The sequence below is a fragment of the Lolium rigidum genome, chromosome 2 (assembly GCF_022539505.1).
Source record: "Lolium rigidum isolate FL_2022 chromosome 2, APGP_CSIRO_Lrig_0.1, whole genome shotgun sequence".
In the NCBI taxonomy this organism is placed as follows: Eukaryota; Viridiplantae; Streptophyta; class Magnoliopsida; order Poales; family Poaceae; genus Lolium; species Lolium rigidum.
The window spans coordinates 276,513,000-276,527,747 of record NC_061509.1 but is presented as its reverse complement, the minus strand read 5'-3'; the positions used below and the strand labels follow the sequence as shown (position 1 = coordinate 276,527,747).

The window sequence follows — 14,748 nt, the reverse complement described above, 5'->3', positions numbered from 1 at the left end:
TCACCGGAGGCCCATCCCTCGCGGCAGCGGAGTCCCATTCGCCCGTCCATAAAACCAAACCCTAGATCGCGAGCCCTCCATTTCCCCCCGATCCAGCCGCCGCCGCCGCCGCCGACGACCCAGCAACCCCATCGCGAGCGACCTTTCGCATCCAAGGGATGGACGCCGCGAACCGCTACTTCATCCTGGCGGCGCTCGCCGACGACTTCGACCTCGCCGTCGGGTCCCTCCCGCCGGCGCTCCTCGCCGCCCTCGCGCTGCCCCGCCCGCCGGCCCCCGCGCTCCCGATCCCGCCGGCCTTCCACGGCGCCGCCTCCTCCTCCCGCGCCAAGTGAGTACCGTACCCCCACTCACGCACCCGATCCGTCCTGACCGCTCCCCGTTCCTGACCCACGAACCACGCCCGTTTCAGGTACCGCATGGCCATGGGCGCCGACCGCAAGTTCGCCGGCAAGCCAGCTCCAGAGTGAGTCGGGGACGTTCGTCTTGCTCTTGTCCACCGGAATAGTGCTCGTTTGCGTCAGCTCATCATCACAATCCTCTGTTTCTTGTCACTGCAGGGATGAGGATGAGGATGAGGATGAGGATGAGGACGCGAATGAGGACAAGTGGACCAAGGTGGCATCGCGGAAGTACGGGATGGCTCGCGGCGTGTCCCCGGACCCCGACCCCGTGGTGCCCACTGAGGATGAGTACGAGCAAGGTACGTGACTAACGCGCACCCGAACCATTTTGCTGTGTTTCATGCGACGCTAGTTTAGCCTGTTTGATCATGCGCATGCGAATCGAGCTACCTAACTGCGGTGAAGCCTGAGGTTAGGTTGTATCTTGTGGATGAATTTGCTTGCTGCTGTGCCAACTGCCCTGTGCGGCAGTGCTGTTTACTTCACGCAAACTGCCTTATTAATACTGTGTGTGCCATGTCCTGTTGCATTGCAAGTTAAACTGCATTATTATGTCCTGTTGCATTGCAAGTTAAACTGCATTATTATGTCCTGTTGCATTGCAAGTTAAACTGCCTTATTATGTCATGTTGCATTGCAAGTTAAACTGCCTTATTATGTCATGTTGCATTGCAAATTAAACTGCCTTATTATGTCCTGTTGCATTGCAAATTAAACTGCCTTATTATGTCCTGTTGCATTGCAAATTAAACTGCCTTATTATGTCCTGTTGCATTGCAAATTAAACTGCCTTATTATGTCTTGTTGCATTGCAAATTAAACTGCCTTATTATGTGCCATGTCTTGGTCCTTGGGGCCTACTAATTGACGGATAGCGTAGGAACGAGTTCCGACTTGATTGGACAGCTGGAATATGCGTAGGAAGCAATTTGTTTCAATCTTATTATCTTAGTGCATCTCTGTTTCGTCATTGTTGTAGATGACTTCGGTGCGGGAAGCTGGAGGAGGTTGGGTGTCCGTATGAGGGACTTGACAAAGTGGATTCGTATCAGTGAGTCCGTTATGGCGGGGCTCTCAGACAGGATCCACGGACATGTTATCTAGGTGAAGAAGCTATGTTCTGCTTTGGTTTGGTTGATTGACATTCTTATCTTGTTCTTGATGTCGTCACTATGTTCTTATTTGTCCACTTATGTTTGCAGGCACTTGGAGTCGGTCGAACAAGAGCCACCTTTACAATGAGTCTATGGTTTCGTCCCCAACTAAAAACTATATGGCTTAATGTAATGCTTCAGTTTTATTTCTGCTGTCTGTGATGTGGATTATCTCATGGATGTTTAAGTGATTGAACTGAAATGAAATGTGGTGGATAAATATGTCGTGTGTTGGCCTTTTTATGGCGTCCTGAAGTTGAATTTGCTGTTTTGCACATTACGAATCAAATTTGTTTTGAAATCTTGCCTTCAGGAATCCTGATGGTCACTGTCTTATATTGTTCACTGCTGAAACCTGAGTCAACAAATTGCTGCTCCCTCTTCCTGTAACCGATCTCACCCATCTAGATAATGAATAGCATTTGTGTTAAATTCTCCATGTGGGGAACGATGAAGGAGCAGTTTAGACTTTGAATCCATATATGAGAAACACTGATCCATGGATCGTGTAGAAGTGAAGAACCAAATCAAATCTTGACGAGAATCAATGCAACAGAATGAATCTACTGCTCCCGATGGCTATCTGTCATGTAGGGAATTCCCCGGCCACCACCATTGAAGAGTCCATGCTCGCATGGAAGACGGAGGACGTCGCTGGCCATCACCATCAGTTGACCTTCTACTGGTATTCCTGTCCGGGATTATCTTTTTCCAACTGAGCTAAACACATATGGGGGTTTGATTCATACCAGGATTGCAAAGTTCAGAACCTCTACAATTTCAAGATTTAAAATAGACTTCTTACATAAGATTATGTACATGTAAGCTTGCAAAAAAAACACTCATAATCCCTACAACTTCCAAGGTTTAAAATAAACTTGTTTACATAAGACTATGTACATGTAAGCTTGCAGGAAAAGCACCGTAGCTCTCTAGTATGGTCAAAATATGCTACAATTCCCAATATCTAAGAACTTAAAATTTTCTGAAAAAATGAACAAAGTATTTGATCACCCAAAATGTATCTCAACTGACAAACAAAAGCATTTATGAATTGGGATTTACATGAAGTGCACCTTATATTCTGCTTGCCCCTGTAACAGTGAACAGAAAACACAAAAGCTAACACCATGATTTACATTGTTGGTCAACAGCATCATATGATTTCTGTACACAGTGAACTCTGTAGAGAAAGTTCTGCTAGGCTGCAGGAGCTACTGACATGTTCATGAACCATCAGATATGAACTGCACACATGAAGGAACGTCAAGCAAGTGCTCAGTAAAGGTAAATCCTGTTTCCGATTAAAGAGGAACATCAAGCATGGGACACGACATGACACTCCAATTACCTTATTTAAGAACGTTGTATCATGACAATAGTGAATGCACCTGATGAAAATATTGGTTATGTTAGGGCATCTCCAACGGGACGACGTAAACGGAGCGACCGTTTGCGTCCGCAGAGAGGGAAAATGCGTCCGGGTTTTGCTCCGGGAGAACGCAAAGTGACTGGACCGTTCGCGGCGACGCAAACCTGGCCCAAGTATGCGCCCGGTTTGCGCCGAGTGTCTGCCAAAACTTACGTAGGACCCGTGCGTCAGTGGCAGCGATAACATTCCCGTCAGTGGACATTCCGCGCACGAAAAATCAAAGTAGATCGGCGCCAGCAGTCCAGAAGCGATGGACGTCCTCGCCGCCGCAGCCACCACCATGGATTCAGGGGAACCCTCGCACCCGCCGCTGACCCACAATCCCCCATAGCCAGGACCATAGCCACAATGGAGGCCGCAGCTTCGGCTGAAGCAACGCGTGCCGCCACCGGCGGCCGGGACGCTAAGCCAAAGGCGACAAAGAAGGTGTTGTCGAAGCAGGAGAAAGGCGTAGAGGCCGCGAAGCGTCGCGGCCGGCGCAAGAATCTGAAGGAGAGGAATGCAGCGGTCGCCGCCCTGGAGGCCACCCAGCAGGCGTGACACATGAAGCTGAAAGCCGACACCGCGTAAGTAGGCCTCCATCCGACCATAGTCGAGGCCTACATGCTCTTCAAGCGAGAGGGGATCGCCGGTGTCGCTCCTCCGGCCTCTTCGGTGAGCTCGGTAAGTTCCCAGCTGCGTCCTGGAACGCCCGCTCCCATGCAAGTCCACGCGGCATCGAGGTTCGCCTTCGGCGGGGCGCATGTGCAGTTCAACGGGGCGCCGGTGCCCGACCTCAACCGGACGCCGAGAAGCGGTGACTCGTTCCCGGGCGCGACACAGAAGAGGCGTCAGGTGCTGGAGGAGAGCATGCCGGTGCCCCGCAGCCTGTTTGAGGAAATGGCACCATCTGGCCCGACGATGGACGACCCGGTACGTAATCTCTCTCACTGTGTGCGACTCCCGTGTGTCATGTGTCTGACGTCCGGTGATTCATAGGTCTATTGGACGGGACGACATGAGAGCGACATCGAGGCCATGATCTACGGCGGCGGCTTCGTTGGCGAGGCCGGGGCCGAGACAGGGCCGCACGATGAGTGTGCACCGACGCAAGATGGGGAGGACATCGATGGCGCACTGCTGTTCTCCACCCAGCACACGCAGGCAACAACCGTGTGGGTCGACGACTATGAGGACGCGCCAACGGGGCCTGTCCTCAGCACGGACGATGCTAGCAAGAAGAAGGGGGAGCCACAGGACAGAAGGATTCAACGACGATGAGGACAAGTGTTTGTGCGACGCCTAGCTGGCGACCAGCCATGACTGTATTAATGGCGCCCAACAAAAGGGCAAGGTGTACTGTGCCAAGGTGATGCAGGAGTACAATGAGAGAAAGCTTCACGAGCCCTACCAGATGTCAAGCCATCGCACCGAAGAGTCCATCAGAAAAAGATGGAACTACATCAAACAAGAGACAAGCAAGTTCTGCTCCGCCGTCAGACATGTTGTGAACAACCCCATTAGCGGCGGCGTGATTTCAATGGTAAACAAGAAAGAACCATCATCATTCTATTCTATGTACATCATTCATGAACCATGATCCAGGCTTTAACCAATTGCTGGTATCCCGGGCCTTGGAGAGGTTCAAGGCAATGCATAAGAAGGGCTTCCATATGGTCCATTGCTGGGACAAGCTGAAGGGCGCGCCAAAGTGGCTGACAAGCTTTGCAGCCTACGATGAAGCTGTGAAGAATGGGACAACGGTTAACGTCGACGACAAAGACGACGATCATGGCCGTCATGCCCTTCCACCTCGTCCCCGGGGCCATAAGGCTACCAAGGCCGATCTAGCCTGGGAGGCAGCCGCCCTTGCGTTCACCCAGAGCTTGGAGAAGTTGATGGCCGAGAATCAAGCCGCCATGGCGAAAAGGGACGAGAAGAAGCATCTCGAAAAAGAGGCTGCGGCTACCATCTACCTCAACCTCACCAAAGAGGTCATTGAGGTCCAAAGGATGAACGTCGAGGCCAAATTGCGTGATGCCGATGCCAGGAGGATGGACGCCGACACCAAGACCCGTGCAGAGGACACAAGGATCATGCTAGACAACTTGAGCAGCGTCGACGACGACACCAGGGCATGGTTCATGAAGAGGCGCGCCAAAATCCGCGCGCGAGACGGCTGATCTGCGGCGGCAATGTCTAACACCATGGCCTCCTTTTGGACTTCATATGCCGATCTGGCCTTATTGTGCCCCTTTTGAACTCTATTTTACGGCGTACCATGTGCAAAGTGTGATGAACTTATTGCACACCTCAATTTCAGCTAATTTGATGCTATAATTTCGTGCAAATTTGAGCTAATTTGAGGCTACAACCTCTTTTATGAATTTTCTAAACCTAAACTGCCCCGCGCCGGAAATGCGTCCGGTCGCTGAAGGCACCCCGATGCAAATGGACGCATGACTATTTTCGTGTCCGCGGGCCGACGTAAACGAACGCACACGGACATTTTCGCGTCTGAAATACGTCAGCCCGCTGGAGATGCCCTTAGAGCAGTAAGTATATCAAGTAGGAGACAATAAGGAATGCACTGAGCAAGCAGGCTAGATCTGGCAGCAAGTCAACTATCTTGCTAGAAGAAGCTCAACTTGCAGTTGTGCAGACTACAAAACAGTACCCAAATCATGTATGGCTCCTATGAGCTAAACCAAACGTCGATAAAACGTTCACTATCAGATTGTCTGGCATCTTACATTTGAATTAGCTTATCCATATCAACCATAAGTCTGACCTGAAAGCTTCACTTTAGCTGAAAAATATAACTCGAAAGAAATCAACATATCTTAGAATTCGGAAGAGACAGCCTAACCAAAAAACAAAGCATGTAGGACGTAATCAAAGAACAAGGGCTACTGCAATTAGGTCAGCGATGGAATTTCACACAATAGTATAATATAACTGGCCTATAGGCATCTAGCATTTCAACAATCCTCAAAGCGTTATTGAGAATATGAGAGGAACCAAGGAAGGGATATTCATTTCGACTCACGGGTGCATATGAACCCACTATGTGAAAATACATTTTAAAATATCAAAAAATCTGAAATAAAATTGTGCATGTACATCTAGATATTCTATGTTTGCACATAAGTTTTCAGAAAAAAAAACATTTTTTGTGTTCCATGTAAAAAAGATAAATTTTAATGTTTAAAACATGACTATTCACATACATTTTTATCATTTTTATATAGACCATATAAAATGTTCGTTTTTCCCAAAAACTTGTGTCTGAATATAGGATGTCCATATGTACACGCAAAATTTTATCTCGGAACGTGGGCTGCGCCCTACGACCTTCCCGAACCGCACTACATAAACGTGGACATGAACCCTAGCTTATATGAGACACCATATGCGACCGCCTCTTTCCAGTACATTGCGCCGCCGCCTTCATCTTCCTCATCCTGTCCTTTGGCGTGCACCGAGCGGCGGGACGGTAGGCCTCCGGAACCCTGCATCTCGTAGACCTGTACGGGTGAGGGGAAATCATGTTTTTGGGTAGCACTTAAGCGCGACTACCGGCAATAAGACGTCGTCCGATGATGAGTTCCCGAACGACAACTTCTTCCCAGACATCGACAACCTCTTCAGCAACCTTAACATGGGTAACTACAACAAGGATTAGGGCTGTTGTTGCACTCTCTATCTGCTTTAGGCTTCAGATTTACTGTGACATTTTTCTGTTCGAGATGGAGATTTACTTTAACTTTACCTTTTATCTAATTATATTATGTTTCCGCTATTAGTAATCAATTATTTTTATTGTTTCCACTCTGAGTAGTAATCTGTTACTACCTTTGTTTTGATGAATAAGACACACATATATTCTAAGACGAACTTTGACCGAAAAAATGAGCAACAAATTTTAATTATATTATACGTAGTTAGTATCGTTGGTTTCGTATCTAAAAACACTTCCAACTGATGTTAATTTTGTACCAATTTTTTGATATATTTAAAATATTTTTTGGTCAAAGAAAAAGCACACGAAAAAGAGAATGCCTTATCATTAAAATGGAAGGAGTATTACTGTATTATCGACTTAAAGCTCGTATTTTATTTGTTATTTAGCGGTACTATTTGTAAACTCCTATAGTCATCATAATATGACTATCTTTTAGTAGTGCAAGTGCCTGATGAAATGTTTATCACCAACACACGTCTCTTGTCAATGTTAGCTTGAAACATTAAGCACATTCGCCTGGTTAGGGGTGCGCAAAATTGGGTTGAGTTGAAACTGTAAAAACCAGTCCTTTTTTTTCTAGCTTTTGCAATCATTGAAAGAGATTGAACGAGACAAAGATAGCTTTTGCAATTATAATATACGATAGTTAGTATTTTTATTTTCACTAATCCACCATCTAGCAACTAACTCAAAATGAGTACCAATATCTTTATTAAACACATCCGAGATATACCCCCAAATAACTTTAGCAACTACACAGTCAAAAAAGAGGTGAGGAACAGTTTCATGTTCGTTACAAAACAAACAAGACTTATCATCTGCGGTGTTGTGGACCTTGTGGTCGACCCACAATGATCTTTGTTTTCAGGACAAAAGTTGGCTAGGTGTCAAAGAAATTCTGCGGCGTCTATGTTCTGTAATCAGAAGCTGGCGACCTTTGTGTCTGGACAAAAATTCAGCCCTGATGGATTCCAATCTGATGTTGCTGGATCATCGCTGGGGGGCTGTTGCAAATAGCCTGGACATGAGCAACCTGTTGGAAAATCTGATGGCTCGGCAGCTGACCTTCTTCTTCGATGGCGTCAAGAAACTGCCCGTGAGATGATGTTGGAAAATAGTCGTCTTCGTTGATCCATCTTCGCGGGTCGTTCTCCTGTTGCTATTGCTTTTCTTTTTTAGGCTAGACTATCCTAGTTTCGAACCTAGTCTGGGTTGTAAGTCTGATATTGGACGAGTACACAGCTCGTTTCTCTTGTGATACCGTTGGTTGCATCTCAATGGAACCAGGGGGCTTTGCCCCTTTTTGTCTAAAAAAAAGATTGAACGAGACAGCATGCTGCCAGTTCCCTAGGTTTCAACTCAAACTTGCTTTGAATACCCCTAATCCTCGCCAAGCAGTACTAAATAAATAAGCAACTTGAGGAAACAAGTTCCCTGGATAAAATGCAACAACCTTCTTGAGAGACAATATGCATGCCACTTCCTGACTGAGATTGAATAAGACTAACTTCGTTGCCAAAATGTTCAGTCGACAATATGTATGTGAAGATACGATAACATAACTAAACATAACACATTTCTCATCCAGCAGAAGCAAAACTTCATTATTTAGTTTCTTATAAGGAGAAGTGAAGCCTTAAAAGCGGATGCGTATGCATGCTCAAACTGCTCCTAACGAAGTTCTTCTCCATCGTTGACCGCGGGTATTTCTTACTTCGCCGGCTGCACCCCACCTTGCACGCTGGCTTCTCATGCAGGTATATGTCTTTCAGATTGACTGCTGCTTTAATGACAGCTTTTGCATAATTCAAAAATTTGTCTTTGGACTGAAACCCGAAGATCCTAAGCACAGCGAGATTACAATGCTTGAAATCATATGCTTCCCATTTTGCACCGACATCCTTCCTCTCCTCGCTATACCCAAACTTCTCTCTCTCATCTTTGTCCCACACCCCAAAACAATCGCAAACCTGCAATGCTTCTCATCAGGCAAACATTCACATTCAACAGTATAAAAGAAGAATTTTACCTAACTATCTAGCATTTTAATGCAAAGCTGGAATTTTGAGACAGTACTAAATCTAATATTAACATGTAGAAGGATTTTTTTTGGAGAAAAGGTCGAAAGACTTCACCCGGATGCATAGCTCCTCAAGGGAAGGTGCACCATGCAGAACAAACATCGTCCAAGTCAGATCACATTCTTTTGAAATGGCAGCCAAATTCATAAGCCTTAGTTTGCTGAACACCTGCGACAATTCTCTCGGATCTTCAGGTGTAACCCAAATCTGTAGAAGGTAAGAGAGAACGCAAAATATGTTAACCAGACTGAAGATAGGAACCACAACCAGGCAAAGCTACATGCATCATCAGGGAAACCGTCACTAACCTTTTCTTTTTCAAAGCCCAGAGTCAAGTTGCTTACAGTGGCTTTGCCAAGAAATTCACTTAATTTGAGCATCTTTTGCCATGAAAGGGCTGAATTTCTGATGCTCACGGTGTGGAGCAGTGGGACATAACCACAAGACAACGGATCATGCAGAGACGTGAAAGAAGAAATAGTCAGGGTTGTGAGCTCTGGCAGCCAGTTCAGATCAACCCTCTCAAAATCACACCTGAAAATCTCAAGCTCGCGGAGTCGCTGGTGTTCCACCTCCAGCAAGGATTGAAACCCCATATCACAGTTTTCCAAGTGGAGGAACTCCAGTCGTTTGCACAATCTGAAAATTTTAGGGAAATCTGATTCGCCTAGAGTCAAATTCTCTAGCTTCAGTCGTGTGAGACAACTGAATGCGTTTGGAGAATCGTTAATAAGTGAGTTGAGCTTCTTGCCGTAAGCAAGCCTATCATCAGCGCTGCATCGTTTACCTTCCTTCTCGGTCAAGATTGTGAACTCGGCCACGCCAACCTTGTGTGTTGCTATGGTGTTGGCAGAAATCCGGCCAATTCTAATGGATTCATCTCCCAAGAAGAAATGCATGCACAGGTGGTGAATAGGGTATGCACTAGCACTTGTACTCCTGTGTTCCAGAAGGCTCTGGGTCGCTGCAAGCATGGTTGCAGTGGCCCGAGCAACATCATCATCGCTCCTATCTTGATCGCTGTCAGTGGGACCAACCATTATAAGAATTTTGGAGAGCATATTAGGGATCTGCTTCCACCGTTTGGAGAGGATGCTGGTTCTTGTGGCATCTGCGGTATCAAGTCGCTCCACGATATTGAGCAACATGTCATCAGGCAAATTGCTGAGCCAATCAAATTGACTCCCTTCGTCTTCTTCCTGTATTTGCATACAAACGAATTAGACTTGATCTCTTACAGTATTCAGGATGATATGTTTTTCAGTATGTTCCCAGAAAATATGCACTGTAATTTTGTTACTTTCCACCAGCAAAAACGAAATTATGCTATCTCCCACAAATAAACAATGTTGACAACTCTTCTTTACTTGTATGGTTACTATTTTTATCTGTATAAGATCCCAAAATAAATAAATAAATAAAGATCTAGAGCTCAAGTTACTCACCAGCATGGCTAGGGGGGGGTCTCGGTTCGAACTGCTGAGGTCCTTGACAGAATGTTTGCCCATAGATCTGGCGGCCCGACGCCGGCGATGAGATTTCGCCATTGCCGCAGAGGTTTTCTGATGTCTTGTAAGTTGCTGCTCTCCTGCGAAATCTGATGACTGCCCAAGCGTCCCCTGGGCAGATAAACAGCGGCTTGGGTTCAGCTTGCGATGGCAACCTGGAGACTGAAACGCAAGGTATTTGATGTAATTGTGATGTTGTACAGGAGGTACATAATTGATGATATTTTTCCCAATCAAAACATTGGAATTAAGATAAAGCAATTTTAATTCTTGCTCGGAGTTACAATTTCTATACAATCACAAAAATGTAATTTCCATGTAGTACAAGAGGTTCAGTTTTTCCCCCATCAAAACGTTGTTGTTAAGAAGCAATTTTGATTCTGCCTCGGGGTTGCAATCTAAGGAAGCAACTCTGATTAGGGGATGTGTTCTGCACAAACAGAAGATCTAGTCTAGAGGAAAAGAAAGGACAAGGAACTCACCCCCTGGCTCCCGCTTCGATCTGCCAAGGCTGAAATCTGGCACTTGGATGTCTCCTCTAAAAACTGAAATCCTAGGAATCCCTGGCTTCCGCTGAAAACTGGAGTCCTTGGCTGGCTGCAACGCGGGGATTTATAGCGGCGGTTGGTGCCAAGTCGGAGATCGAAACCGGGAAGGATTTGAACTCCTTGTAAAATCTAAACCGAAAGAGGGTTGAAGTCGGACTGCAACTGACAATGGAGTCATGTACAACCACACCGGTCGTGGACGCGTTGAATCGAGGTCGCTTTTTTTGCGGTCTCTGGGGACGCGGGTTCGTGGGCATGCCGGTCGCGGCGAGGCTGCTGTACCAGTACGAGGGCATGCCAATTGCCAAGCACCGTGGGCGTCGGGTGTGGCAGGGCTAGCGAGCACTTGCTAGAGGCGTCATGTCCTAGAACACCAGGGGTGGACCGAGGTCGCGGCCAAGGCACACGCATCTTCAGCGGCGCCCGTGATGACGCGCATGCCATGCCGAAGGAGGGCGCGGGAACGGCTTTGATTTGAACTCAAGAGGACACACGTACGATTTTTTTTTTTTTTTTTCCAAGCGACCCACCGGGGATCGATTTTCATTACCTTTTCGCAGATAACGAAAAGCAGCACACAGGCATACAACATAGTGTTATACCGCGCACTGTTTTCCGTGCAGGTCGCGCTCGTCCTCTACGCCGAGGCGACGGTCGCTCAGCTCGTCTTATACACGCATCGCCACCATGAGGCACCATCCCCTCGTCACCACCATCTTCCTCATTGCTCCCACTTTCCCCACTTTCCCCTCGTCACCACCATCTTCCTCCTTGCTCTCTGCCCACATCCACGAGGTAACGGCCTGGTCTGGAATGGTATCTATCATATTTTTTTCGATAAAGGAGCACAGCCCCAGCCTCTGCATCAATAGATGCACACGGCTTGTTTTATTAAAAACGAAGTATCAAGTCACAACGTATCCAAAATCACTTATTACAATCACGGAAAAGCTAGGGTCGATACAAGAATCAACCAGCTGAAGATATGGCAAATAGAAGAGCTATGCATTTGCAATCCTATGAAGATGCCGCCACCTAGCCTGGAAAAAGAAGTCCTGAGCAACCGCTAGCATCCGGTTGCATCCAATTTTGTTCCAGATTGTTTGTTAAAGATAATATCATTTCTAGTTCTCCATATAGCCCAACATAAGGCTGAAACACCAATTCGAATTTTCAGTTTATCATCTTTCCTCACCCCATTCAGCCATCTACCAAACATATTAGTAATATTAACTGGCAGAAGAATGTTGTAAGTAAGGTACATCATTCGCCACACTATCTTTGCAAAAGGGCATTGAATAAACAAATGATTAATGGTTTCTATGGTATCTATCACATGTACTGTATTCTTCTTATACACGCATACGTGTCGATAGCCTTGGCTGCTGGCGTCACTGCAGTTATACGCCTGCACTGTTGAGACGTGTTCCTGTCATACCATACCACTGTTATTTTTTCTCCCTTCTTGTGATGGCCAGACAGCAGCGAGCAGATAAACTGGATTGAGGTTGAAGAGCACTTGGCGGTTGATCTGAACCAGACCCACGTTTCTGAAGAAGACGGCGCGCGGTGCACGGTGCTCAGCTACTGTCGTGCATGGGTATCATGAGCACACGCGCATGGGTTCGGCCACGGGTTCTTTGAATCTTGGGCATGCCGTTCGCGGCAAAGCCGTACTAGCTCGGCCGCGGGCATGCCGGTCGCTGCAACCTGCAAGGGCGCAAGGCTGTAAGCCTGTAAGCGGGCTGCAACTGCTAGACAAATTTTAGCGTGAACACGAAGTGGCCAAAGATAGCGTGGATTTCAGTCATGTTGGTGGCGAGCCTGGACGCCGGGGCAACCCACACGGCGCCATGAGCGGCTTCACGGCGACGAAGATGTATGCCGCGCAGGAGAGGAGCACCCAGAGGGAGGTGACCGCCGCTGCGGGAAATGGCGATGGCGAGGGCCAGCGGAACCCTCGCGGCCATGTCATTGAACGCGGAGGCGCCTTGTTACGGCTGAGCGTGGAGGATGCCGACGACGATCTCGGCGATCAACTCCGGCTGACGGAGCGCGCGGAGAAGGAAGGCGAGGACGGGGGAGGCAAGCGTGCCATCGGTGAGGGCAAACGATGACACACATGGGCGGAGGCGGCATCACCACCGTATCCATGGTGTGGTTGACGGAAAGCGCCGCCCGTGGAGTTCTCGAGCACGTTGTTGCCGCTCTCCTGGAGCGAGGACACGGCCACGGTTCTTATAGGACAAGGTCAAGGGGCCTGCGTCGTTGACCAGGTGCAAGTCGCCGGTGGAGCAGAGGCTCTCGAGGCGAAACCATTCCAGCGAACACCTTGCGTGCTTCGAACAAAATCTGTTGAAAGCACGATAGTTTCAGTGGATTTTCGCAAAAGTTATCCAAGTGAAGCAAACTAATGACTCTACTGCCCCTAATTAAGCTTTTTTTCTTCTAGGACAAGGTCAGTGGATTTTCTCTCATGGCATCTGTTCTTCTCTGATACTCCCCATCACGCTAGGTATGATAATTCCCCATCACGCTACTCCACAAACTGTTCAGCATCCGCTATATCCTTATATGCTGCATTCTGAACTTCGCTTGCCAGGAAGTTAATGAAGTCACCCTGATTTTCTACATCTGATTTAATCTCTAAATCAAACTAAAATGTTTAGTAAGAAAATGGTGAATCACGCTCTGCGAGTATGGTAATCACACTATAACTGACCGTATGGAGTACGGTAGTGAAGTAACCAGAAGCAATTAGAAGCAACATTCTGAGTAAATTCAGTTTATATGATCTTAACTGTACTTAAATTCAGTCGATGCACTGCTAGTTTATGTCTGTGTTCTGATGCTTGCCGTACATGCACTCTAGGGTGTTGGATGACAAGGAGTATGATTCTCCTTGATGAGCTATAATATTCAGTAAATTTTGCGTGCGCAGTATGTTCATTGCTGATAACATGACCTGTTTGTATACTATAGCAAACAAATATGCTGATATTACTGTAACTAGATAATATGTTCAAACTAGATAGGCAGTTGCTTTCCACTCCAAATGGTGCTGATGAGTACGAAGGTTAGTGATGCAACTCCTTGTTGCTTGCATGCATGCTCATAGAAGCTTGAAGTGATGATAAGACCATCTGATGAATGGGCAGTAGAGTTTCTTAGTCTGCCTCTGGCCGGTTTGTTCTGTCCACTGTATAATTTTATGAAACTTCTGAACATGTTTTCTGACTGGGGCCATACTAATAACTTCTGTTCAAAGATTCTTAGATGAACTGTTGGTATGTTTACATTCAGGACCATCAACTTGTAGACTGTACTAGCACATTATTTCCTCAAGTTTTTTTTTTCAATATGAAGAAAAGATATAGAGATAAGCATTGTGCTACATGATGTGTGCTTAGTAAATTTCATCTAATATAGCACTGTCAAGCATCAACTTGTACCGGCGTCGGCCACGGGTTCGTGGGCATGCCAGGCACCGTGGGCGTTAGGCGTGGCAGGCTAGAGGCGTCCTCTCCTAGAACGCCAGGGGCACACGCATCTTCAGTGGCGCCGGTGATGACGGGCATGCCATGCAGAACGACGAGGCGACGGTCGATCAGCTCGTCTTCGGCTCCCATCTTCCACTCGTCAACACCATGTTCCTCCTTATTCTTTGCCCACATACATGAGGCCTGGTCTCTGTCCTGTCGAGATGCAAATTTTGCTGGCATAACTTGGATGGCCGGATTGAGCATCGAGCAGATAAACTGGATTGAGGTTGAAGAGCACTTGGCGGTTGATCTGACAGTAGGCCCACGTTTCTGAAGAATACAGTGGTAATCCAGTTTGCTTCCTTCCTTCTTGCGATGTTGGAGAGGCTGTCGTGCTCAGCTGTTCTCGTGGATG

The 14,748-nt window shown here is 47.1% G+C and overlaps 2 protein-coding genes across 2 annotated transcripts; one reads left to right on the top strand and one right to left on the bottom strand.

The window, feature by feature from the left end:
- Positions 1-275: 275 nt before the first annotated feature.
- Positions 276-1,776, top strand: LOC124688870. The gene is made up of 5 exons (XM_047222486.1): positions 276-331; positions 413-466; positions 561-703; positions 1,384-1,508; positions 1,607-1,776. The coding sequence occupies exons 2-4, from the start codon at positions 420-422 to the stop codon at positions 1,506-1,508; spliced, it is 315 nt and encodes a 104-aa protein (XP_047078442.1). The 5' UTR covers positions 276-331; positions 413-419; the 3' UTR covers positions 1,607-1,776.
- Positions 1,777-8,229: 6,453 nt separating this feature from the next.
- LOC124688869 (putative F-box protein At3g58820) lies at positions 8,230-10,349 on the bottom strand. Its single transcript, XM_047222485.1, has 4 exons — positions 10,241-10,349; positions 9,104-9,994; positions 8,850-9,002; positions 8,230-8,684 (listed from the first exon to the last, which is right to left on the bottom strand). The coding sequence occupies exons 1-4, from the start codon at positions 10,340-10,342 to the stop codon at positions 8,331-8,333; spliced, it is 1,500 nt and encodes a 499-aa protein (XP_047078441.1). The 5' UTR covers positions 10,343-10,349; the 3' UTR covers positions 8,230-8,330.
- Between the last annotated feature and the right edge of the window lie 4,399 nt (positions 10,350-14,748).